General features: G+C 48.6%; 1 protein-coding gene across 1 annotated transcript in view; it reads left to right on the top strand.

Moving 5' to 3' along the window:
• The window catches only part of KLF7 (Kruppel like factor 7), a 47850-nt gene that overhangs the window by 6780 nt on the left and 17866 nt on the right, over positions 1-23204 (top strand). Inside the window, exon 2 of the mRNA XM_008495932.2 lies at positions 19476-20088. Within this exon, the coding sequence (XP_008494154.2) occupies positions 19476-20088 (613 nt within the window). The remainder of the gene's footprint in view (positions 1-19475; positions 20089-23204) is intronic.

Genomic DNA, 23204 nt, shown 5'->3' with positions numbered 1-23204 from the left:
CAGGTGGTCAGGCTGCCTTTCAGAGCAGGGTTCATGTCTCCTTTCCCTTCTCAGGAGGAATCCTTTCAGCCTGTACGCTCCGGAGCTAGTTAGGAGGCTCGGATTTCATCAGGACATCGAATCTTTGCTTCTCAGTTCTTGGGTTGCAGGATGAGTTGGTTGGCAGCTCTTTTGTTCTCCCAGGGCTGCTGCCAGGATTGGTGCTGTGGGCTGGGGCAGGAGGAGGTTGTGTCAGGCTGTGGGGAGGGGGGCAGCCAGTCAGCCCCTCGGAAGCTGCCCCCCCCAAACCCTGCTCTGCCTGTGTGGGGGCAGAAAAGTGAAAGGCAGGATCCAAAAGGTAAGCTTCAGGCCCCCTGCCTAGAGGTCACTGTTGTCTGGGGGACAGCCTGTGAGTAGCAGGGATTTCACACCTCCTCTAGGCTTTTAAGAGGTGTTGGGGTTGAGTGCAGGAAGGTTGGGCAGGAAGGCATGGGCTGGTTTTTGTTGGGGTTTTTTTGTTGTTATTGTTCAAAAGGTTTAATATATCAGCTCTGATATATTAAGCTTCTCTGTTGCTCTTTAACCCTTTTAAAGCAGGTACCTGCTGTCTCCCTCTCCTTACCCCTGAAGGATCCTTCCCAGCCCACAGCATTTCTGCTGGGTGCAGCCATGTGTTTGTGACATCCATTATTGTTTGGAGCACTATTAAGATTCACGTGGTGTCTTCTCCTGCACACACACTAACGAGCCTGAGCCATTTACTCACAGCCTGTGTGTTGATGCTTGCTGCAGGTCCAGCAAGCACACTGACTGAAGCCTCGTGGTGGCTGTGAACATGGTGCTTACAGACCATGTCCCCATCCCCTTGGTTATTTCCCAGCCACTGGGCATGGGGATCAGCAGCTCCTGCTCTGCACAGCAGAGAGAAGCATGGAGTGACCTGGGAGAGCTTGCGGAGACAGGGTGATTGATGGGCAAGCATGTGAAGGAGAAGGATGCTGGCTTGTGAGAGGCCCTTCTGAGGCACCCCAATTAGTGTCCTGCCTTGAAAATCCTGCCCTTAACCCCACAGCTTCCCAAGGTCAGTTTTAAAGGGGTGCTGGTGTAGGGCTGGGGTCTGACCCTGATGGACCTTTGTAAGCCAACGAGCTTTGACAGAAGCTGCAATCAATGGAAGCATCTCCATATATTTAATTAAAAAAAAAAAACAAAAGCCTGGGAGCAGAGTTTGTGTCTTTTGGAGAGGATTGTCTTGCCCACCTGCTGCCTTTGCAGTGTGCTTCCCGTGCAACTGGGGGAAAGTGACTGGAAATCAAAGTGAAAATGACTATTTGTTTGGATTGTGTGGTGAGGGAAATGCGTGCAGCATGACAAGTAAATTAGATTTAAAAGCTGCTTTCACTACTAATGGGCCACTGTGCTGTTAGGCATTTGGTTTTAATCCTGACTCCTGAGTGGGCAATGTTCATTTGCAAGCAGAAGGAAAGTTCTGTGCGTTCATAAACATTTGCAATTTCTGCTGATTTGTCTTTGCTCCAGCCCAGAGGGGGAGAGTTGGTGTTGGGCTGGGTTGCTTTGTGCTGATGGGGGAGTGCCTTGAGTCATCTGCCTTTGTCCTACACCAGGGTCTGATGGAAAACCAGGGTTCCAGCAAGCAAAGGCCCTGGCCAGAAATGTTCAGTGGGTAGAGAGGTGCTGCTCCCTGCTTGTTTTCTACATCCAGGGTGGACACTGGCCACATCACAGCACTGAGGTGTGAGATTAGAGACCCAGGTTTGAGTTGCTGCTTTGCTTGCTTCAGGTCTGCCTTTCCAGATGACACAGCATGAGTCTTGCAGTGTGTGACATGGTGGTGGCTCCAAAACCAATATATTCCAATAAAACACTTCAGGTTGGACAGAAAGGTTCTTTCGTCCTTTTCGTCCTTTTCGTCCTTTTCGTCCTTTTCGTCCTTTTCGTCCTTTTCGTCCTCTTCGTCCTCTTCGTCCTCTTCGTCCTCTTCGTCCTCTTCGTCCTTTTTTCTTCCTTTTTGTCCTTTTTTCTTCCTCTCCTTCCTCTCCTTCCTCTCCTTCCTCTCCTTCCTCTCCTTCCTCTCCTTCCTCTCCTTCCTCTCCTTCCTCTCCTTCCTCTCCTTCCTCTCCTTCCTCTCCTTCCTCTCCTCCTCCTTCCTCTCCTCCTCTCCTCCCCTCTCCTCCCTCCTCCTCTCCTCCCTCTCCTCCCTCTCCTCCCTCTCCTCCCTCTCCTGATGATGTTTGGTGGAGATGTTTCAAGCAGTCCTGCTTTCCAGAAGTTTTCCTGATGGTCTGTCCCTGTTTTTGGTGTTTGGTTAACACCTTTGGCTTTGTTGTCTACGTTATCAACAAGGGGTCTGGCAAGGTGTGTTGGTGCACCAGATGCACAAGGGGCTGCAGCCACATTTTTGATTTGTTAGAAAATTTATTCTGCTCTGAAGAAAACATTCCACTCATCCACGAGCTGCTACAGCTGTGCTGTGAGTAATGAAAGTATGGAAAGGAGGGAGGGAGAAGAAAGATGGGATGGGGTGTTTCATATGGAAAGCATCAGCCCAGCAGTGGCTTTGTTTCCGACACGTGGACAGCGGAGAGGCTGCGTTTGCTGCTCCACGGAAAATCTGTGCTGGCAAAAGGAAACCTTCCTCATGAGCGACTAGATCAGATAGGGAGGGACTTTGGTGTCTCTTGCTTTTACTTTTAAATGTGTCCACCTTTAAAAATAATAGGGGAGAAGCAACGGGATGTGGACTGACTTCATTTGAGAATACAGCCAGTGTGGGCCAAGTAGCTCTTTTCTGTCTTCATCTCATGCTGCTGTCCTGGTTGACTTTAGTGTCACAGCCCTCCCCAGCTGCTCATCAGCTATGCCTGCACCTTGGAGTGGTCTTGAACATCTGAAGGTTGCTGCACACCAGCTTCTTAGCAAGATACCTGTTCCTTCTGTTTGTTCCTGGTTTCTGATCTTTTGGGGAAGTCTAAAGTCACATTTGTCTGCTCAGCTGAGGAAATTGGGAGCTTGTGTTTTAGTGCTGGGAGAAGTGGTTCTCATGGAACCAGAAGCCTCTGGGAGTTGGAGCTTTATGAAACATGTTGGGAATGGCAGTCAAGTAGTGAGAGAAAGAGGTTTCTCTGTCTGATGAGATCAGAGGAAGGAAGCACATCCAGTTTCAGAGGTCTCTGATAGCTTGGAAGAAGGGGCAGGCTGCTGTAAGTGCTGATGTGGCGCAGGGAAAGAGTGTGTAAGGTGCTTCTCCTGCAGTCTGGAGAATTCCAGGGTAAGTGGGTGTCACCTGGAGTAGTGTTCCATGTGGCAAACCAGCACAGACTTCTCTCACTGGCACCCATCCTCTGTGTTTTGTGAAGTGAAAAGAGAGGTTGTTGTATGCAGCCTTTGAAAACGGAAGGGCCTGATTTGATCCACAAGGTTATTTTTTCTAGAGAGGATGAGTCTTCTGGTGTTGGAGTCTACAGTGAAGGTCAGGAGGAGCTTTGCTGCTTCTCCCATTGATTACACCTTCCAGACACAGGCTGACACCTCTGCCTCCAGTGCCAAGAATGCCAGGAGGTGCCCAGACCCCTCAAGGGCTGCATTGGGATTTCTTTTTTTCAACATAAAAATTACTGTTACGTTTCTTGGAAGAACACATTTGAGGGAGAGCAAAAGGCGTGGGTGGTTTCTTACTCCCAGATCCCACGTGACTTTTAGAAAATGCTAAATGCTCATCTTCCAAGTTTGAGTGCCTGTCAGGCTCAACACTGGAGTGGATGCCCTGGGCTGAAGCCTTCTCCTCACTGGAGCTGCCTCACAGGGACCATCTTTGTGCAGCCAGAGCTGTACCAGCTGCAAGGCCTTGTAATTCAGGCAGTCTTTTGTTTGAGCAAGTTGCATCTCTGGCCAGATGTTGCTGCACTGTGGTGTAAGACAGGAATTTCTGCCTCCTTTCCATTTCCTTAAGTGGGAAAGGTCAAGGAAACCTTTGACATTCAGTCCTGAATGCTGCTTCTCTTTCTGGATGGGTAGAGCGGTACCCACATCACGTTGAGGAGTTCAGATCAGGCAGTGAGTCAGATCCTGGGCTGATGCAAACCGGTGCAGATCTGCCAGACTGACAGTGATGATACATGGATTTACACTGGCCCAGTGTCCCCAGAGTCACTTGGCACCTTGCAGTAGAGTGGGCTTTACAAACCCCAGGTCTTGTCAGGATGTGGAATAAATATCGGGATGTGGGCAAGAACCAGCGCGCCTGTTGTAATGATCTGATTAAAACAATATTGCTGCTGGATGGCTCTCACAAATGTATTTCCATGAGTATTTCCACAGGAGGAGTTGTTCTCAAGAGCCATAATGAGAGAGTGCATTTTTTAAAATGTCACACAATAGGAACACTAAGTTGTACCCTCGCTATATTGGTTTATTTCGGTTTTGCAGTGAGCGTGGCCTTAGGCGTCCTGTAAATACCATTTCTCCCCCCACCTTCAGCTAATAAATAATGGAAACTGCTCCAGAAAGAAATTTTCTTTCTGTGAAAGAGTGGGAGGTCCTGAGCTGCCCTGTGTAAAACAAAGGATGTAGCATGGTTTGCTTTCCTTTGGTTTTTCGAATGAAGAAAATGTGGGCGTGGGAGAGAAAGAAAAGATGTTCTGAGAGCTCTCCCCAAGACTGCCAGGTAGAATAATGTCTGGTGTGAGCATTGCTTCCCCCAGGACAGCAATACCCATCTGTGAAATGGAGACAGATGAGAGACATTGCTGAACAGTCTCAGTGCATGGGAAGAAGGATGGATCCCATTCTGATTTACCCTGGGGCTCTCGTATCCAGCAGTGGAAACCAGCCTGGAAGTGGGTGTAAATGGGTGTCTGGAGAAGCCTTCTGTGTAATTCCATGGGCTGTGTCATCCAGGGGTCACACTAAATTTTCAGAACAGCCCGTTTTGACCTTAAAATCTGCTTCTGTAAGTAATTCCTCTTTGAGACCTGCGTTAATGATGTCAAAAAGCTGTAGTGTAAAAGTGAGTAATGAAGGGTCCCTGTGTGTGCACACACAGGCAAGGGGGTCTTACTGGCTGATTTTGAAGGCAAATGAGGTTCAAGAGCAGGGTACATATGAAGAAAAGGCACTTTCAGTCACTGCTTCCATCCAGCAGCAATTAACTGTGCAGATAAATAGATTGGGTCTGGAAACAGGCTCAGGAGTTAGCACTGTTAGAGGATGAAATTCTTCTGCCCAGGTGCCATTTCTTATTGTCTTTTCAGTCTCATTTGAAAGGCAGCTGTGGTCAGGCCCTGCTTTCCTTGGAAGCATTTGCTAAAACCTTGTTTTGGGGAGGAACATTGAACAGGCTGTTCTTTCTCCTGCCTGGGTCCAGCTCCCTCCCATATTCTCTCTCTTCTCCGTGTACAAGTCCATCGCTTTGTTTGGGTTCACCCTGTTCATAACTGCAGGGCCTGGGGCACTTTTTCCCTTCTTCATATTTTATCTAGAGTAGTAGATAAATATTTTATTGAAATATGAAGTGAGACCCCTGCTCGTTGACTGGGTATTACAGCACTGACTGTGGAACAGACGTGATAAATAGTAATAAATGTGAATGTCCCTTTCAGTGTTGTCATTATTTCCATCACTGTTTTTCTTCCAGTTTTCCTGTGTATCATATGCTAAGAACGTGTCCTCCAAGCTGGATTGGTCTTCTCTTCTGTTTTATCTGTTCCAGGTCTCTTTTCAGCCTTACTGCTTTGTAGTGAGCCTGCAGTTGTGTTGCTGTTTCTTCCATGAATGCATTGTTTTGTCTTTTTCCAAATTCAATCTCAAGGATTTATTGGATTTGTTTCCTGCCCCTTCATGGCTTTCTTTATGTACTGCCTCACAAAAAAATTAAGCATTTCCTCCATAAGCCCTTTTCCCTGCTTTTCTTCACAATGAGAGCTTTTTGTCGGTTTCCTTAGCTTTCTGATTTGTTTTTATTAGGCATGTTTTTGTAGGGAGGGATGTGAATCCATCAGAGTAAACGGAAACAAAAAATTTTATGCCAATTTTTTTTTTTTAATGTAGCAAAGCAGATCAGACTTTAAATAGTAGGAAGCCAGATTGGTGCTGCTGACTTGGCTTGGTGGTAGCTGGTTCTAAGCTGGCTGTTGACGGCGAGTTGTGGAAGATCTCAGCACTTTGAAGGGCCTAAAAAATGTGAATAAAAAGGTGGGGCTGAAAACTGACGTGGTGGTGGTAGTGTCAGGAAGAGCAGGGTAGCTGTGACCTCCTGGGAGAGCTGAAAATGGAGAGGAATGCAGAAGATCCCTCATCCATCCAGATGTTAATCTGCACAAAAGTCAAAGTTCAGAAATAAAACACGAATGAAGAAATGGTAGGAAGGCAGTGCCCTCTGTGCTACCTCTAGTGCAGTTCCAGGGGCTGTGCTGCTGAATTCCTGCAGTCTGGAGCAGCAAAAATTCCCATCACTACCCCAGTACATCAGAGGACATGACACCTTCAGTCTGGGAAGCAAAACTTGCAAGTTGCCTTCTTGAATCCCAGATTTTCGAAGAGCAGTGGCAGAGCTGTTTCAGCAAAGAAAAAACCACATCCCCCTTTAATCCAAGACCCAGAGGTTTCTGAGCATTCAGCTGTCTGTTTGATTTGATGGTGGTTGGGCTTTGAGCAGATAAGATGCTTCACAGCCACTGATTGCCCTCAGCCAGCAGGGAACCTGCAGCCTGCCCGTTTTTCCAGGCTGGGAAACTGGGACACCCAAGCACTTGGTTGCTGGAGAGAGGAAGTGAAGAGCAGAGCTTGAAAAGAATACCAGCTCCCTGATCTCCATTTTAATTAAATTCCTTCTGCAATCGTCCTCCCTGGCAGTTAAACTGGTGGAATGTGGTCTAGTGGGGGAATTTTTGGCTGGAGACTTGACAGAGGAATATTTTGCTGGGCCAGATCCTTGCTCAGTGTAAATGAAGAGGACTCCACAAGCTGCGGTTGCGGCGCTGGGGATTTACTCCTCCTGAGAATCTCACCCTGCTTTGCAGACAGTGGGCAGTGTCGTGTAGTTCGTTCCTTTTTTAATTTTAGTCTGTCTAGACACTTGTGCAGCACCCATTCCGGGGAGGACTTTGTGCCAGCATCTCTGGAGCAGCACCACACTTCTCTGGTGAGAAGTCTGCAACTGCGTGTGTCAAGAGCCAAGCGTGGAAGGGCTGTGACTGCCTGGGGCTCAGGAGCTGCAGCAGCTTGGACCCTTTTGCTACCATTGCTTCTGTTTGAATCCAGAGGCACCTAGCCCCTGATCCTCATAATCGTTTCACCAAAACTGCTAATCATGAAGGCATGCTTTCTGTTGGTAACCACCACTATCTATGTGTCTGCGCCCTGCCCCCTAGAAGAAAGGATCTTCAAAAAAAGCCTGAAGATAGGAATCTTAAAGTCATTAGAAATAAAATTTCTTTTTGAGAAGGCCCTGATGCACCCACTGTTTCTGGGATTCCACCTGAGCTTGATCAATACCAAGGAGGCAGAGCTCTCCCAGAAAAAGCAAAGCAGCTTGCATGGAAATGAGTAAGAGATGCTTTGTGCAAGGAACACATGACTGTCCTCGGGTACCGGAGTGCAGTGTTAATGATGCTGCTGTATTGATCACATCAGGCTGCTTTGTCACCAGGGACATCTGGGAGGATTTATTCTGACTCCTGAGGCTCTGCCTCCTAAAGTGCATTTTCCAGTCCTTAGGCTGGGCGAAGGCTGTGTTGTGTTTTTTGTCTGAGCCAGCAGGAGCGAGGCTTTCAGAAGGTTTTGTGGTGTCCCACCATCTGCTGCTCTATCACTGCTGCTCCCAGGGCTCCCACCTCACTCCCACTCAGAGCTGGACATGCCTCAGGTTCCAAAATGTGCTGTGGTGAGGACCATGTGCTTGCTCTTGGAGAGCTGCTGGAATGTGGATAAACACAGGGTGACGGGAACAGGAGAGGCTTCCTCTTTGCTTAGAAAGTGATCAAAACATCAGTAAGAAAGCAGTGTAGAAGGAAAAACATGTGCAGGGTGGTTTTGTTCCCTCCTCCCGGCTGATACTCGTGACCTTGTTAAGAAGATCAGTCTGATTCAGAGGCTGCACGTGGTCATTTTTAAGTGTAGGGAGAATCTAAATGTGGCTTTTATTTTTCCATCTGATAAATTGCCAATTGCAGGTTTTACTTACAGAACACCGAGTAGTCCGAGGAGAACACGATCACCTTGATATTATATTTATGAGTAAAAATGGTAAGAGGCAAAGAGAGCTCTTAGCTCTCACAAAGACGACTTTCAGTACAGTTTTTGCTTCCAGGAATGCACCATTACTGGTGGCAGGGAAGGGACACATTAGCAGGCTTGTCAGGAGGTGTCTGGGGGCACTCAGGGGCTTGCAGGGTCAGGTTGACATCGTGTTGCTTTGACAGGTGTCACCAGCCCGGGAGCAGGGCAGGCTTAGAGACATCTGAAAGGGAGGAAAACCCCTGAACCTTGCTCTGGTGAGGGTGGGGACACCTCTGTGCAGAGCCCGGGTGTTCCAAAGCACTGTGATACATCCAGCAGGGACTCAGGGGGCAACCAAGGCACAGGTGATGCCTGGAAAAATGTGTCCTGAGTGCCCAGGCTGCCAGCACGGCTTGGAGCACATTTCTCTGCCTTTCTGAGTCCCAGATCCTGGGCTGTTGGGTCTGAAGCAGCCTTGCCCACCACAAGGCATTTGGGCATTTTGCTTCAGTTCTGGTACCAGGCAGCCACTCGGGAAGCACAAGTGCTTGAGGAGCAGAGCTGGAAGGAGAAGTGGCTCCCAGGAATGTTGCCTGTAGCTCGAGCTGTGGCCTCTGGTGTGGCTCCTCCACTCCCGGCGTAAAGGTTACCTTGGGATGTTTATAACAAGGATGAAGCTGCAGCTCCTGGAAGCTGTGATTCGTGCTAGGGGGGATGTGATGCTTTTGTTCAGCTGTTGCAGGGCTTGTTTAGGATGATGATAGCTGGCAACAGGCTCCCCCTTTGGGGAGGGGAGTACTAAAGAAGCTGTAGTTGAGCAGTGTTGATGCTCAACAGAGTGCCAGGGAGGATTGGTTGTCCCCTGGAGAAGAGGACCCCCTCTTGCAGCAGGAGAGGGCTGTTCCCCCTCAGTTCCTGCTCTTCCCCTTCCCACAAACCAAGCCAAGAGAGCCTGGCTGCAGTCTCCCGAGCTGTGACATTGGAGACTTCCATCCCATCTCAGGGAGACAATAGAGGGAAGGAGCAGTATCCAGCCAGCCTACAAAGACAGGCTTATCTCTGGAGATGCTGGATAGGCTTAAAGAGAGGGGGAAAGGGAAATCGGGGAAAATAGGACACTTAAGGTAAACGAACTACATTTTTTTGGGGGGGGGGTGTTGGAAATCTGCCAGGTAACATGTCCACTGTTGGGTTTATAATAACTACAATACGTTTCCTCTTTCCCTTGTTGGTAAGTGGGTTTTGTTTGCTTCCTTTCTGGAGGAGTGCTGAGGGACCACAGTTCCCTGCAGCCCATGTTCTGTCCTGAGCTGGAGCTGACCCTGCCCCTTTGTCTGTGGTGGGGCCAGTAAGGTGACACCTTCCCATTCCCAGCATCATCATCATCATCATCATCATTTAGGCCTTTTTGGCCTTGGGGAAAGATGCAGGGTCGAGTTTCCTTCGGCTGGCTCAAGGAGGATGCTTAGGTATGGGGCTGGAAATCTGAGGACCTCGGAGAGAGGTGCTGCACAGCGAGGATGCAGGCAGGAGGGATGCTGAAAGCCTCTCCAGCAGAGAGCTGCTTTTGTCTGGTGGTGTTGAGAGGCTTTGTTCACCTGAAATTAATTGGAGAACCCTCCCAATTAATATTAGGGGGAAAGGTGCCAACATAAACTACAGGCAGGGTCTGGTGGTTTTGCAGAGTACTCTCCAATAGGGCTGTTTTGCCAGCAGAAACAGGAGGCTTAAGATCGAGTATGAAAAGGAGAGTGAGTTACTCTGACTGCACGAGTAAACACTGTTGCTGAGGAGATGCAGAGAGACGAAACGAGGAGAGGGTGCTTGTAGGGGAAGAGAGGCTGAAAAGAGGAGCCTCACTGAAGTCCTGGAGTCAGGCAGGTTCCTGAGCAGGGCTCAGTTAGGTCCTGTCTTTCACCTTGTCCAGGAAGAGCAGAGCTTCTCCTAGCCTCTGTTTCTGCTGCTGCTCCATCACACCTCCCAGCCTCTGCTTTTCATCAGCCTGCTTAGAGTAACCAAGTCCTGCCCTTTGGGCCCTTCTGCCCTGTGCTCTCTGCAGGTACCCAGAGAGGGCATTTCTGTGAAGAGCTGTCATGGTCTGTCATTGAGTTACCTGCTCTAACCACAGCCAAGTCCTGTGCCCAGAAACATCTTGAATTAACCCTGGTGGCTGCTCAGATGGTGGGAAGTTGTTGTTATCTTCCAGGAATACCAAGACATTTGCATTCCTTCTAGGCTATTTTCTGGCTGCTTTGCTATTAATAACTTTGACCTGAAATAACACTTTCATATTGCAGCATATTAAAACCCATAACAACTGGGTGGGTGACCACAGCTAACAAGGCTGAAGCAGGGGAACCCGGGTGGGAGCCTTGGCTGTGTGAATTGGCTCACAGAGGTGTGCTGACTCCCAGCAGCTGGAGATCTGACCTGCTCTGCTGTCTCAGGTCAAGAAAAGGCTCTTCATGGGATCTCCCCAGCTTCCCATGCCCTGCTGCAGCCTGCTGGAAACCAGCCTGACACCAGCCTGATCTCATGGTCCTGCCACCAGGCAGGGAGCAGTGCCTCATCCAGCTCTGGCAGCTCCCCTTGAGTTGCTGATAACCTCCACCAAAGGCCTTGCCAGATCTCCTCTCTGTTTGGTCTGGTGCATTTTGGGGGTGCAGGTCTCCTCAGCTGCCCCTGGGTTGTGTCTGAGGGCTTGGGCCAACATTGGCAGGTGTTTCAGCATTGTGCTCCTGCACACTGCTTTTAAAGAGGACTGCACTGCTTTTATCAGAGTCTGAGTGCACTGCCTGGGAGATCTGAGGCTGACCAAAGTCCCTGGTGGATGGAGTTTTGAAACAAGAACCTTGGCAGAGCCGTGTAGGAGAGCAAAGCAATGGAAAAACACCCTTGGCTGTAAGGGAGCATCCTTGGGAGGGCACCTGGCTTCTGGGTGAGAGGTGAATTTACCTGAATTTGTTTCTGTGCATGGGTGGTTGGAAACACTGGCCTAGAAGTGGCAGGCATGTGAGAATAACCTCCATAGAGTCTGCCCAAATTAAAAAAAAAAAAAGAGAACAAAAATGAAAGAAATCCAAATATCATGATGTCTGAAGTTGGTGTTGTTTTTATATTTTTCCCATTTTTCCACTTGTTCATGCTGGTCCTCATAAAGTGGATCTGTACTATAAAATAACCATCTCCAGCCGGCTGAGAACGTGTTGGGTTCAGTTTCACGTAAGCCACAGAGTTAAATGGTGCTAATCAAGAGCAGAATTCCATGGAGCTGGAGTGTTGGCAAGGTCCTCAGCTGATGTAAACAGGAACTGTGAAATCAGGGCTGCTCTGGGCTGATTTACCCCAGCTGAGAATCCGGTTGTGCTTCCCATAGCTTTGTTTCTGCTCTGAGGTGGTTATTTTTTTTTTTATTCTCAGAGCAACAGTGAGACTGAAGTCTGTTGTCTTCTTCCTTGCCCAGACTGGCATATTTATCACAGTAGCACGAGCATCTTCTTGCTCCTCTGAGATAATCAAATTTCATGAGTGATTTAAAAAAAAAAAAAAAAAAGAAAAAAAAACGTGAAGAAAAAAAGCAGCTTTTTGCAAATGTGCTCAAGCAGTTGCTGTCTCAGGGTAAATTCAAACTTCACCCAGACAGCCCAGTGCTCCCCACGTGGCTGGGGGCAGGCTTAGGTCCTGTCTGCTTATTATTGTTTAGAAATGGTGTAAATTCCTCTTTTATTCTTTTTCTGTTTGTTTGTTTTGTCCTTACTCTGCAACACATTCTCCCCCTTCCTCCTGCTTCCTGTTTCCCGGACAGGTCCCCACCTCTTCCTACCCACAGCCAAAAATAATACAAAAGAGAGGAGGCACAAAGGGTTTTCTGAGCCAGGAGTTGTGGTGATTGATGAATGGGCATCAGAGATAGAGGAGCTGCTGCACAAAAACGTTGACTGTGCAAAGGCAGGATTTGAGGGCCTCCACGTTCTGTGGGGTAGGATTTTGGTGTTTTGCACACTCTTGTTTGTTATGTTTTTAGGTCAGAGCAGCAGGGATGACTCAGAGGATTCTTCTGAAAGTGCCCATGTATCAGAGTATTGATCACATCTCCTCTCCAGGTTTGATTTAAGGAGCTCATGGTGCTTGGGCACACACACGGATCGTGTCAGCTGCTGAGGAGGAAATGTTCAGCTACCTCTGAATGCTAATGAAGCATATCTGAAGAGGACATTTTTTCATTCATGATCCTATCCAGAGTAATTACCAGGCATCCAGTTCTGCTGTGTAACCCCACTGCAGTACAGCTGAATCTTAATTGAGGATGGAGACCTGAAATGTTGCTCTGCTTTGTAGGTTCCTCAACCATGAGCGCTTCTCTCCCACATCCATTTCCTGTGAGAAGTTTACCACACTCTGAGGCAGGCTTTGAACCTCAGCCTTTGATTTCAGTGGGAGTCAGGGCAGGCACTTTGAGGAGCTGATTGTGCCTGTTTGCTGTCTGTAATCCTAAATTAAAGCAGCTTCCAAACCCATCAGCAAGAGGTTAAATGCATACTGGATGAAGCTTGGAGAAAAGTTTGCAGGGAGGGCCACTAGCCAGGCCATCCAAAGTTGTGATATCAATAAGTGATCTCTTTGGAGAGATTCTGAAGCAGAGGTACCATATATATCATTTCTCACAGTGGTCATTGTGCAGCTGGTGGCTGTGGGGTTTGCAGTGCACGTGCTGGTGCACAAGCACACGTGGGTGTGATCATATTTTGGTATTAGCACAATGGGCTGCCAGCACTTTTGCATTCTTTATTGGGCCATCCTTAATCCTTTGCTGACACTGATACTATTTTTTGTTGTTGTGACTGGTTGGTATTTTTTTCTGCCTTTAAACAGTCGAAAAACAACAGAAGCCCTCCAAACCCCTGCTTCCATGTTTGCAAATCCTTTTCCTTTTTTTTTTTTTTTTTTTTTTTTTTTTTTTTTTTTTTTTTTAATCTAGATGCCTATCAAATTCAGGCATGCTTAGCTGCAGTCCTTTGTTCAATATCTCACAGCCAGTGTGATGAAATTCCCAATGCTTAGAGCCCAAATACCACAGATTTTAGTGAAGAAATTTGGCTTGTCTATCTAAAAGAATATCTGTTAGGTAAGATATACTTAATTTTCACTGACTTTGGGAAAAAATCTTAATTGTGAGTCCTTGGTTAGTGTTATGGGTTCAGACTTCTATTCGAGGCATTTTGTTTACCACCCATTTCTGCAGGTGGAAATTGCTAATTTATGGCAAAGTTGGGTTTGATCCTTTGTGCTTTAGAGGCTGATGAAGAGTCTTTGGTAACCCTGGTTAGATCATACCCCAGAGCAACAGGAAACACTGTTTGTGTTAAGGTTTGTGATCCTAACCTTTAAGTAAATCTGTGTGACTTCTTACTGAAAATGTATCTTTGCTGAATGTGGATTTCAGGATCTTTTGTGCTCTGAGAAAAAAATAATACAGTGGAGAACAGGCAGGGAGAAATCCCTGTGAATGGGTGGTAGGACAGGGTTCCCTGGGTGTGCTGCTGTGTAGGAGGAGCAGTGGATGGGCTGATCTGGATGAAAACATTTCCTTACAGGTTCATTCTTTGGGCTGAGATCAAGAGGGGAAAATGAACCTCTTGGGTGTTGTGATGTGCTCACAGAGTCTTGAGTCCTCTGTATCCTGGTCAGGAGTTGACAGGTTAGTCCCTTTCAGTCTCTAGTGGCTGGTGAGGCTCCTCCAGCTGGTGTTAGAGAGGGCTGCCCTGGTGGCTGAGGCATGTGGGGAAGTGGCCACAGGAAAACAAGTCTTTGCCTAGCAGAGGATCCTTGCTGGCTGGCTCTGTGCCTGTTCTTTCCTCTTGCCCACTGCCTGTTTGCCGAGCACACCCTTAACTCATGGACATACATGAAGGGATCAGGGACGTGCGTGCAGATATTTACCATGAGTTGGCTGTCGTTAAGTGTCTTATTGTTGGGTCTGAAAAGTGGGTTTATCTGCCTTTTTTCTCCCTCAATGAAGTGTGTAACACTCAGGAGAGATGTGCTGCCACGTCATGTGGAGTTTTGTCTCAAATCCTTTGCACCAGAAATCATTTGCAGTCGCCTGAAACTTCTTTTCTTGTAATTCATTCATTTCAGGCTGCAGCTTTCCCATTTTCCCCAGTGTGTTTTGCAAAACTACTTGCTTTAATACTTGCTACTTGCTTTAATACTGAAATTATTTTTAGTTTATGCTGTCCCAAATGTTAAGCTTCTGATGTGCTGCAGCTTTTTGACAACCAGCGACTGGCCAGTGGAGGTTGCCAAGAGGAAAAGCTGGAGGTTTTGGCAGCTGGGTGGGAACAGATGACAATCTTGGAAGAGATGGGCAAGAGTATTGAGTTTTGTTGTTGTTCAGGAAGTAATGAAGGCTTTTGGCAGTGGGGAGAAGATGCATCTTTCAAACCCTGTTTTAGGGTTAGGGACAAAAATAGTGTGGCATTTTGGGGAAGGCAGGTGAGTCTCTTATCTTGACTTCAGGGCTGCCCCTCCACATCCAGTTCCATCTCTGCCTCTGGCATCAGCAATTCAAGTGCCACCATAGCTCAGAGGTTCTGCTGTTCTGCTGAAGAACCAAAGCCTGGTACTGAGTTTCAGTGAACTGCAGTGGCACCAAGCTCAGAATTATTGTTTTGGGTTTCTTTCAGGTTGAGGGTGCTTTTTCTCCCTTGAGATGTTCATAATTTATATAAAATCAGGGATGAGGCCCCCTTTTTTGTGTGCCAGTGGAAAGCAGTGGGGCCACGATGGAGGCTGGAATTTGACTTTCACTACTGCAAGTGTAATTATGCTTTGCTCACATAAATTATGCCATGAAGAGAAACCTTTCAAGGATTGTAAACAGAGCCAGTTGATCAGACCTGCTTGTCAACCACATTTGACATTTTCATTCTCTGTCACATTCTGATCTAAGTATCCAGCTTCTTAATTAGGTTTTGGATAACTTCCAAGATCAGTGCTTGATGTCCAATTATATCTGCAGTAAAATGGCACTGAGGGGTGACTAGCACTTCCAGATGAGAACTTCCCATGATCTACTACAAAAAACTCAAAATCAAGATGTTCATCAAAATGCTTTAGCACCAGAAACGAGAGGAACCCAGTGAACATGCTGATAAGGTGCCTTCCCTGACTGTTTGTCCCCAGATCATTATAAGTGTTTAGGCTTTGTTTAGCCCTTGGCAGCACTTTGCTGGTGCCACATCTTTAGCTGTGCAAAATGCCCAAGGGTTTGAGTGCTGTAAAGACTTCACAGCACTGTCAGGTGCTTCTGTGGCTTCTCTAACACCTGTGTGTATGGGTCAAGTGCTGATACACAACTGGGCTGCAAATGCAATTCATTGGAGCAAGTGTTTGATTTATACCCTGCACACTGAGAGTCCAGTTTGGGTCATTGGTTGGAATTACATTTTTCCAGAGCTGTCTGGATGTCAACCCAGATGCCAAACTTGGGTCCCTGCAGAGGCCCCTGGCCCATGGGCATGTGTTTCCCCGCTCATTTTCTGAAGGGGAGACATCAGGTACCTGCTCTGCCTTGAGCCTTGGTACGTTGATGATGGCTGTGGTTCCAGCTGGATTACTCTAGTAATCATGAGTGGTGGGTCCAGCTCCTTCAGATCTGCATTCTGAATATGCTGAGATGCAGCCTGGACAGGCATCCTAAAACTTTGTCTGTCTGAGTCAGAGTTACCTGCAAGACTTGGGAAGTCTTGGGGCTTGTCTTGTTGCAGTGAGCAGCAAAACTGCTGGGTGCAGAGTGCTCAGCTCTGCTGCTCTGCTGCACATCTGTCACATCTCTGACAGAGAGGCACATGCTGGGTTTCCCCTGCAACGTGGTTGATAATGGTGAGCACACTCACTGTGCTTGGGAAATCATCTTGACTTTTAGCAGGTAAGACAAGCTCCAGAGGTAAGAATGCAGGTAGCTTAGAGGTCAGAGCTTTCTGAAGTGACAGAAGGACAGAACGCTGAATTTCCCAGTGCTCCCACAGGCTCTGGAAGGACTAACAAGCAGTTGGTCCTTACCAGGTGTAGGACAGTGCTGCAGTGGTTGTCTCCTGCTGTCTGAAGGATCTGCTGCTGCCCGTGGAAGTGTCACAGTGTGCAGGCTGCCTGTGTTCTGCTGCTACACCTGCCCCAGAGGGCTGAGGTGACAACACAGCATGGGGAGCAAGGAGGTGTAGTGAGTGGCTGGTGTGGGGGCAGGAAACACATGGTGGGAATGTGGCTCTGCTGGGAAAGGGAGAGCTTCTGCCATTGCCATCCTTTCCCAGCTGGCTTTCGGCAAGTGTCTTAGGGCTCAAAAAGTCACATCCTATTCCTTGTCAGCCATGAACCATCCTGCTGTGGGCTGGGTAAATGGAGGAGCAAGGGGCAAGGAGGGTGATCCTGGTTAATCAGGGCAGGGGGGTTGAAGTCCTGGGTCACTGTTTATCCCCAGCTTGCCAAGCTGCCTTGACAGCAAGCAGCAGTGTTATGGATCTTCTTGTTGTGCACCCGAGGGGGACTCATCTTCCCCTTCCCACTGCAGTTTCAGAGTCTTTATTGCTGTAAATCCCACAGGCACTAAGAAGGTTTATACCTACCAGGTTGCTGGCAGTGTAGTAACTAACCTCTGTAGTAACCAGAGGCTTGTCACACCTCATGTTACACAAAGCTCCTCCTCTCTTGCATCAGTGGTTAAGGAGAAGCTGAACATCCAGCAGAAGTATGACAAAACCAGCTCACTCCTGTCTTAGGGATCCTTGGACCATTCTCCTACCAGGCTGGTAGTGGAACTAGATCTCCAGGGGTGCACCATCATCTGAACCCAGAAGTTTGGTTCCCTATCTCTCTGGATAGTGTCAATATCCTGCAGCTCCCACAAAAAACCAAACCAAAATCTGGCACTTTGTTGTGCACACTGGCAAATAACTGTTTGGGAGTGGAGCCAAAGGACTCTCCTGCCCCTCCTGATGGCCCACAAGGCTGGAGCAGGGACCCTGGTGCTCTCAACCTGACTGCTTCCTCCAGCTCAAGCCACTGGGGTTGGCTTAGCTGACCTAAAAATCTCCTTGCCAGCAGGGCAGGAGTGAAGAAAGCAGGGCTGGTTCCAGAACCCACCCCAACCCACCCCGGGGTGATCTGGGCCAGGAGGAATGAAGGTCACCTGAGGTCCTTGGCAGGAGCTGGGCAGTGCAGATGGGGAAAGATGCTTCCTTTGTGCCAATGATGGTCTGCTCTGGCAAAGGCAGCAGCAGGTAGGGCCCTAGGGGGGGTGAGGGAAGGGCTGTGGCCCTCAGCCCTCCCCAGGCTTTGTCTGCCATGCAGATGAGGTGGTGGAGGGCTTTGCTCTTCCCCCTCCTGACTTGGTGGAGAGGCTGAGGGGGGAGGGAGGCAGGGCCTTCATTATGGTGTTTCTCAGAGTTGTGGTTTGTTGGGTTGGTTCCCCCTCCCCTCCCCTTCTCTCTCCCCTCTATGGGGAGATGGGCTTGATCCACTGGTTTTGGATTTCAGAGGCAGAAGGCAAGACATGACCAGCTGGTGTCTTGAAATGGCACAGGTGCAATGGCTGCGGGAGGGGGGAGCCAGGAATAATTACAGGTTTCTGAAGCATCAGGCTCTGCCTGAAAAGGGCTCATCGAGAAACTGCTCTTTATGGAAAATTAATGGTGAAGCTGGAAAAAAATGTCAGGCCCACTATTGTTGTCGTGGGGTAGTGATGCCTTAAAGGAGCAGCACCTCCTGCTCGCCTCCCCTCCACGGGCAGCCCTAAGCCAGCATGCAGCTTTCTGATCCCACAGCTATTGAAATCTCATGTCACTGTCATCAGATTTAATGGCCTCGAGTCCCTCTCTTTTTTTCCTTTTTCTTTTTTTTTTTTTTTCCCCTTTCCTCCCCTAATTTATGATTGCGCTTGCTCTTTCCTTTGGAAACCTTCTATTTATTAAAACCCTAAACCTGTTTCTGGCCCTCTGGGTGAAGGCTAAATGGGACAGAAAGCCCAAATTACATGATGTGAGGAATTATTCAAAAGCATTGCCTCTCCTGGTGTGGGTTATTCCTGAAAGACTGTTGGAAAGCACATTGGAAAGCTGCTCCCTATACCTGGTTATGTGAAGCTTCTGTTTCTTGATCAGATGCTGGAGTCTCCAGGCTGAGATGTAGTTGGGTCACCAGCTCCCATAGGCTGAATTTTTTTTTTTTTGCCTAAAATCCCTTTTTTAATATCTCTAAAACTTTTCTCCAAGGAGTAGTTTTTAGAGGTTACTAAAAAGTATTTAGTTAGAATGCCTCTTTCTCCACGCTGTGTAAAATGGCAGTGGTGGTACTAAACCAGCCAGCCTCTCAGGCAGGGAGAAATGAAAAACAGCACTGATAAACTCCATTAAGAGCTCCTGGGACTGCAGCAAATGGTTTAATATAAACAATAAAAGTTTATATTGTTGGTTATGGAGAACACTGGGCAGTGTGATGGTGCCTGGAAGCTTTACTGGGGCTCGCTCAGGCACCTCATAGTAAGGTACATTCAAGGAGGAGACTCACCCCATCCTCCTGCTGGTGATCACTGCTCTGGAGGTGCAGGAGCACGTTTCCATGTGTAACTCTCTGGCTATTCACCTGCTTTTTATAGGGAGAGGAGTTTGTGTGTCAGTCTGGTGTCTTCTACACAGGAAGCCCCATATGGCCAGGTATGCTAAAAGCCCTCTGAAAATGTCAGTAGATCCCTTTGTTCTGTCCTAATTTTCCTTCTCTCGGGCCCTTTAAACAAGCTGTGGTGTCACTGGAAGTTTTTTTCTGTCTGACAGCTTAAAATGCTGCACTTCAGAGCTGTGCTGTTTCAGGGACAGACGGGGCCCCAGCCAACGACACTGAGTTAAATGTGGGGTGAAAGTTAATGTTTGTGAAGGAGGGGGCAGCACCTCTTTGGGGAGGTGACTTTTCGTTTGCAGGTGGCCAGGCAGCAAGGCTGTTGGGATGGTTTCACGTGGAAGTGACCACTGGCCAGGTTACACTTAAAGGTAGGAGAGGCCTGGTGCCTGTGGGGCGATGCACAGACCTGGATGGACGTGTGGTGGGTGCTTTCTGCTCGCCCCATCTTACTGCAGCAGCACCAAAGTGCCAACTCCTTGTGTCCCCCAGGATGTCACCATCTTGCAAGGAGGTGCTGGTGTGCCTCTGGACCACGTCCTCCTCCTGCCCTAGCTCTCTAACAGTGGTTTCTCTGCCTTCCCCCCCCGCAGACATGCCTGGAGCTGGAGCGGTACCTTCAGACTGAACCCCGGAAGATCTCCGAGACCTTTGGGGAGGATTTGGACTGCTTCCTCCATGCCTCCTCAGCCCCGGATCCAGAGGACAGTATCCGGCGGCTGGACCCCATCCTGTTACCTGTGGAGACGAGTGGCTGTGACAAGAGCTCCAGCGTGGACATCATCCTCTCACGGGACAAGCTGCTGTCTGAGACCTGCCTCAGCCTGCAGCCCACCAGCTCTTCCACGGAAGGCCCCACAGCCGTCAACCAGGCCCAGCTCAATGCAGTGACCTCACTAACACCCCCCTCCTCCCCAGAGCTCAGCCGCCACCTGGTGAAAACCTCACAGACTCTCTCGGCAGTGGATGGCACGGTCACCTTGAAACTGGTGGCCAAGAAGGCTTCGCTCAGCTCCCTGAAAGTCGGAGTGGCCACAGCGACAGCGGGGACGGTAAAAAGCGGTCAGAGTGACAGTGAGCAAGGAGGCCCAGGGGCAGAGGCATCCCCAGAGAACAAGAAGAGGGTTCACCGCTGTCAGTTCAATGGGTGCCGGAAGGTTTATACAAAGAGCTCCCACTTAAAGGCTCACCAGAGGACTCATACAGGTACTTGTGTGCAGGGTGCTTCTCTCACCTTCTCCTCTCGCCACCTAACCGTAACCATCTCCTCCTAACCTCAGGTAGAAAAGAGAGGAAAAAAAAACCCCAACAAAACAAACCTGTACAAACCTTCTGAAAGCCCAAGCTTCTACCTGTGAAACAGGGCAGTGGAAAAATATGGTAGGCCAGGGAATGTACCCCCAGTGTTCAGTCATACAGAGGAGCCCCCCATTAACCTTTTCATATGTCTTCTAGGGCTTGCTGCAGGGTAATTTTGTGGATATCCAAGGGATTTATGTGTCTCATTCATGCTAAAACTGTGGGCATGCCCATCTGGGCTCTCAGAACTCACTTCCCCAGGACAACTTGAGGAATGATGTGTAGATGCAGACGTGCAGGTGCACATGCCCTTGGGATAGTCACATTCTTGACCTTCTCCAGTGATAAAACACAGTGAGGACAAGAGAAGAATGGCCTGGAGTTTGGGTGGAATAGCATAGGTAGAGTGGAATACAATACATGGAGACCTGTCAGGCTGTTATTTTGGGTAATATTTACTAACGTTGCATGTAAGAGCTTCTGTGTAAGCTTCTTGAAGCATGCAGAATTGGTTTAGGTTTGGCTGCTCAGGATCCCCACTCTCCTGTCATTTGTTCATGGGCCCCAGCAGCTTTTGAGCTGGTGTTCACTGGCAGTAATAGCTGTGCAGTTGTGTGCCTTGCTGCTTTGTTCTGACCCTCACGTGTGATGGGAGATGATAAATTCCCATTAGCACTGTCTTATCATGTGATTATTCTTGCTTCCAGAGGGACTGCTGTAATCAGTTTTTTCAATTTTACTGTAAAATGTGTGGTCTGTTACAATAACTGCACATTTAATTCACCACCTTATCATGCAGGCGGATTCCTAGGAGTGAGGTTGCTCTTGCAAGGTAGAAAATAACATGTTGGGCCAGTGCAGTAAATCAAACAAATGTGTGGGTGGTTAAGAGAGCTGCATCCATCAAATACTCAGCAGCCCCGTGAAAGTTACGTGTTCTAAAGTATAAATCACATAAAGACGTAAAAGGCATTGGGTTTGATCTTTTTATAAGGGTTTTCTAGTGCTTTTACTGGTTTAAGCCACCTTGCCAGGAGTGACCTCACTTGTGAAACTGATTTGATAGCCGGGGAGAGTGGTGCAGTCATCTTAAAATCTGCAGTGCCACAGTCAGGAGGCTCCTCCTAGCACCAGAGCTGCTGTGAGGTTGTCCCTCACCAGGGCTGTCCAGGGGGACATCCCAGCCAAGGCCACAGCAGGTGATGGGGCTCCTGTGAGAGATGGTGACACGGTGGCCTTGGCTTCAGGTGTGACCTGAGTGTTCCTCCTCCAGCTGGGAAGGAGGGATGGGTCTGCACAGCTCATCCTGAAGTTGGTCCAGGGATGTGACAGGATCACCCTGGGATCAGAGAGGGTGATCTGGGGGGCATCTTTCTGGGTTTGTCATCCAGTAGGTGGGGATATGGACAAGAAGTCCTGAGAGTGTGCTTGCCAAAACCTTGACTCTTTCAACACCTCCACCCTTTGGAGTAAAAATCCTGGAATATTTTAGATGCCTTTGGTCTGGTCAAAGTCGGTATCAAAACCTTTCCCTTCCTTTCACACCAGCCTGTGAAATCTGATGTTTCACAATTAATCCATGATGAGAAACCTGCCCCACTGTCCCTGTGATCAGGAAAAGCAGGAAGGCAAAAGGCAAGAGGGAATATAAAGAAAATCTTGGCAGCCATATAAGCACCCTGCACCCATCCATGTCCCAGCTGTGCAGAGCTGTGTGGAGAGCTTGGGTTTGGGTTGTGATGAGGATGGGATTCAGCCTTGTTCAAAGCCATCTTTGATGCAGAACCTGGGAGCAGGTAGACACCTGGCTCCCATTTTTCTTTGTGGAAATGTGTTTCCTAAATACCTTTGAACATTCCCATCTTGGGAGCCATCTGAGTGAATCGAGGGCTGGGGTGTGATAGCGGCCTTATCTAACAATCTTATTTGTGGCCAAAGCAGAAAGTTATTCAGGCCCTCCACCCTGCTTAAGTGCTTCAAACCCATGGATGCTTGGATGCCTTAAATCAGAGCTGGTACCATGGGCACATTAAATCTGCTCACCCTGCAGCCAGGTTTCACTGCAGGCAGCTCCTGCCTCCCAGTACAAGAGTGGGGTAGAGAGGAAGAGCTGTGGAAATTGGAGGCCAAATTATAAACTTTATGAACATTTATTATAAATGACAAACACTTTGTTTTTTCCCTCTAGAAGGCAGGCAGCAGTGCCAGTGGCTGGTAGCCACTTGGCTCAGCCAGAGGGGCTGGAAGGATTGTGAGATGTTTTCCTTTAGCTGGTAGTTTGTTAGTTATGTCAGGCAGATGTGTGGGCTGGTCACTCAGCTTGCACATGCAAAGTCCACTGGCTTGGATCAAAGGGATTTACTGCAGCACAGGAAAACACGAAAACCCTGGGCTGGGGAGCTGGGGGGTGGGAGGGAGGAAGGAGGTTGCATTCCTTTGGTTCCTATGTAAGGCTGAGCAGTGAGGCGCTGGCTGGGGCTCCTCCCTCCAGGCTGATGAGCCAGGCTGGGCTGGAGGCAGAAGAGGCTGATGGCAGCCTGCTAGATTGGAGGTGATCTTCTCTTAGGGCTTCACTTCCCTCTGGAGAGCCCAGAGACAGTCGGACCCCATGCTGCACTTGGGGTATCCTCCCACAGCTCATCCCTGAGAGAATCAGGACAGCGCTGTGAGGCCCGTCGGTGGTTGAACTGGTTATGAAACCACCTTCTGGATGACCTTTGGGGAGGGAAAAACAATCATCTGTGTGGGAGAGAATTTAATCTGGAAGGGAAAGGGAAAAACATTGTCTGGATGGAAAGGGAAATGAAAATATTTGACTGGATTCAAAGTGAGTTCGGGCATCGAAAGCGAAGGGCGTGCGAAGGAGCCAAGAGCAGTGGTGAAACTGGCTGGCAGAGAGCAGCACAGAGGCCACTCAGGAGAAATGGCAGCTGGGCCTGCAAAGAGGAGGAAAAGGTCACCTATGGGTTTGCAAAGACCACGCTGCTAGTGTGAGGGTGAGGGAAAAACATCTAGAGAAGGAT

This window comes from Calypte anna, chromosome 7, assembly GCF_003957555.1.
Source record: "Calypte anna isolate BGI_N300 chromosome 7, bCalAnn1_v1.p, whole genome shotgun sequence".
Classification (NCBI taxonomy): Eukaryota; Metazoa; Chordata; class Aves; order Apodiformes; family Trochilidae; genus Calypte; species Calypte anna.
The sequence above is the reverse complement of the archived record's forward strand: the minus strand, read 5'-3'. Positions and strand labels throughout refer to the sequence as shown.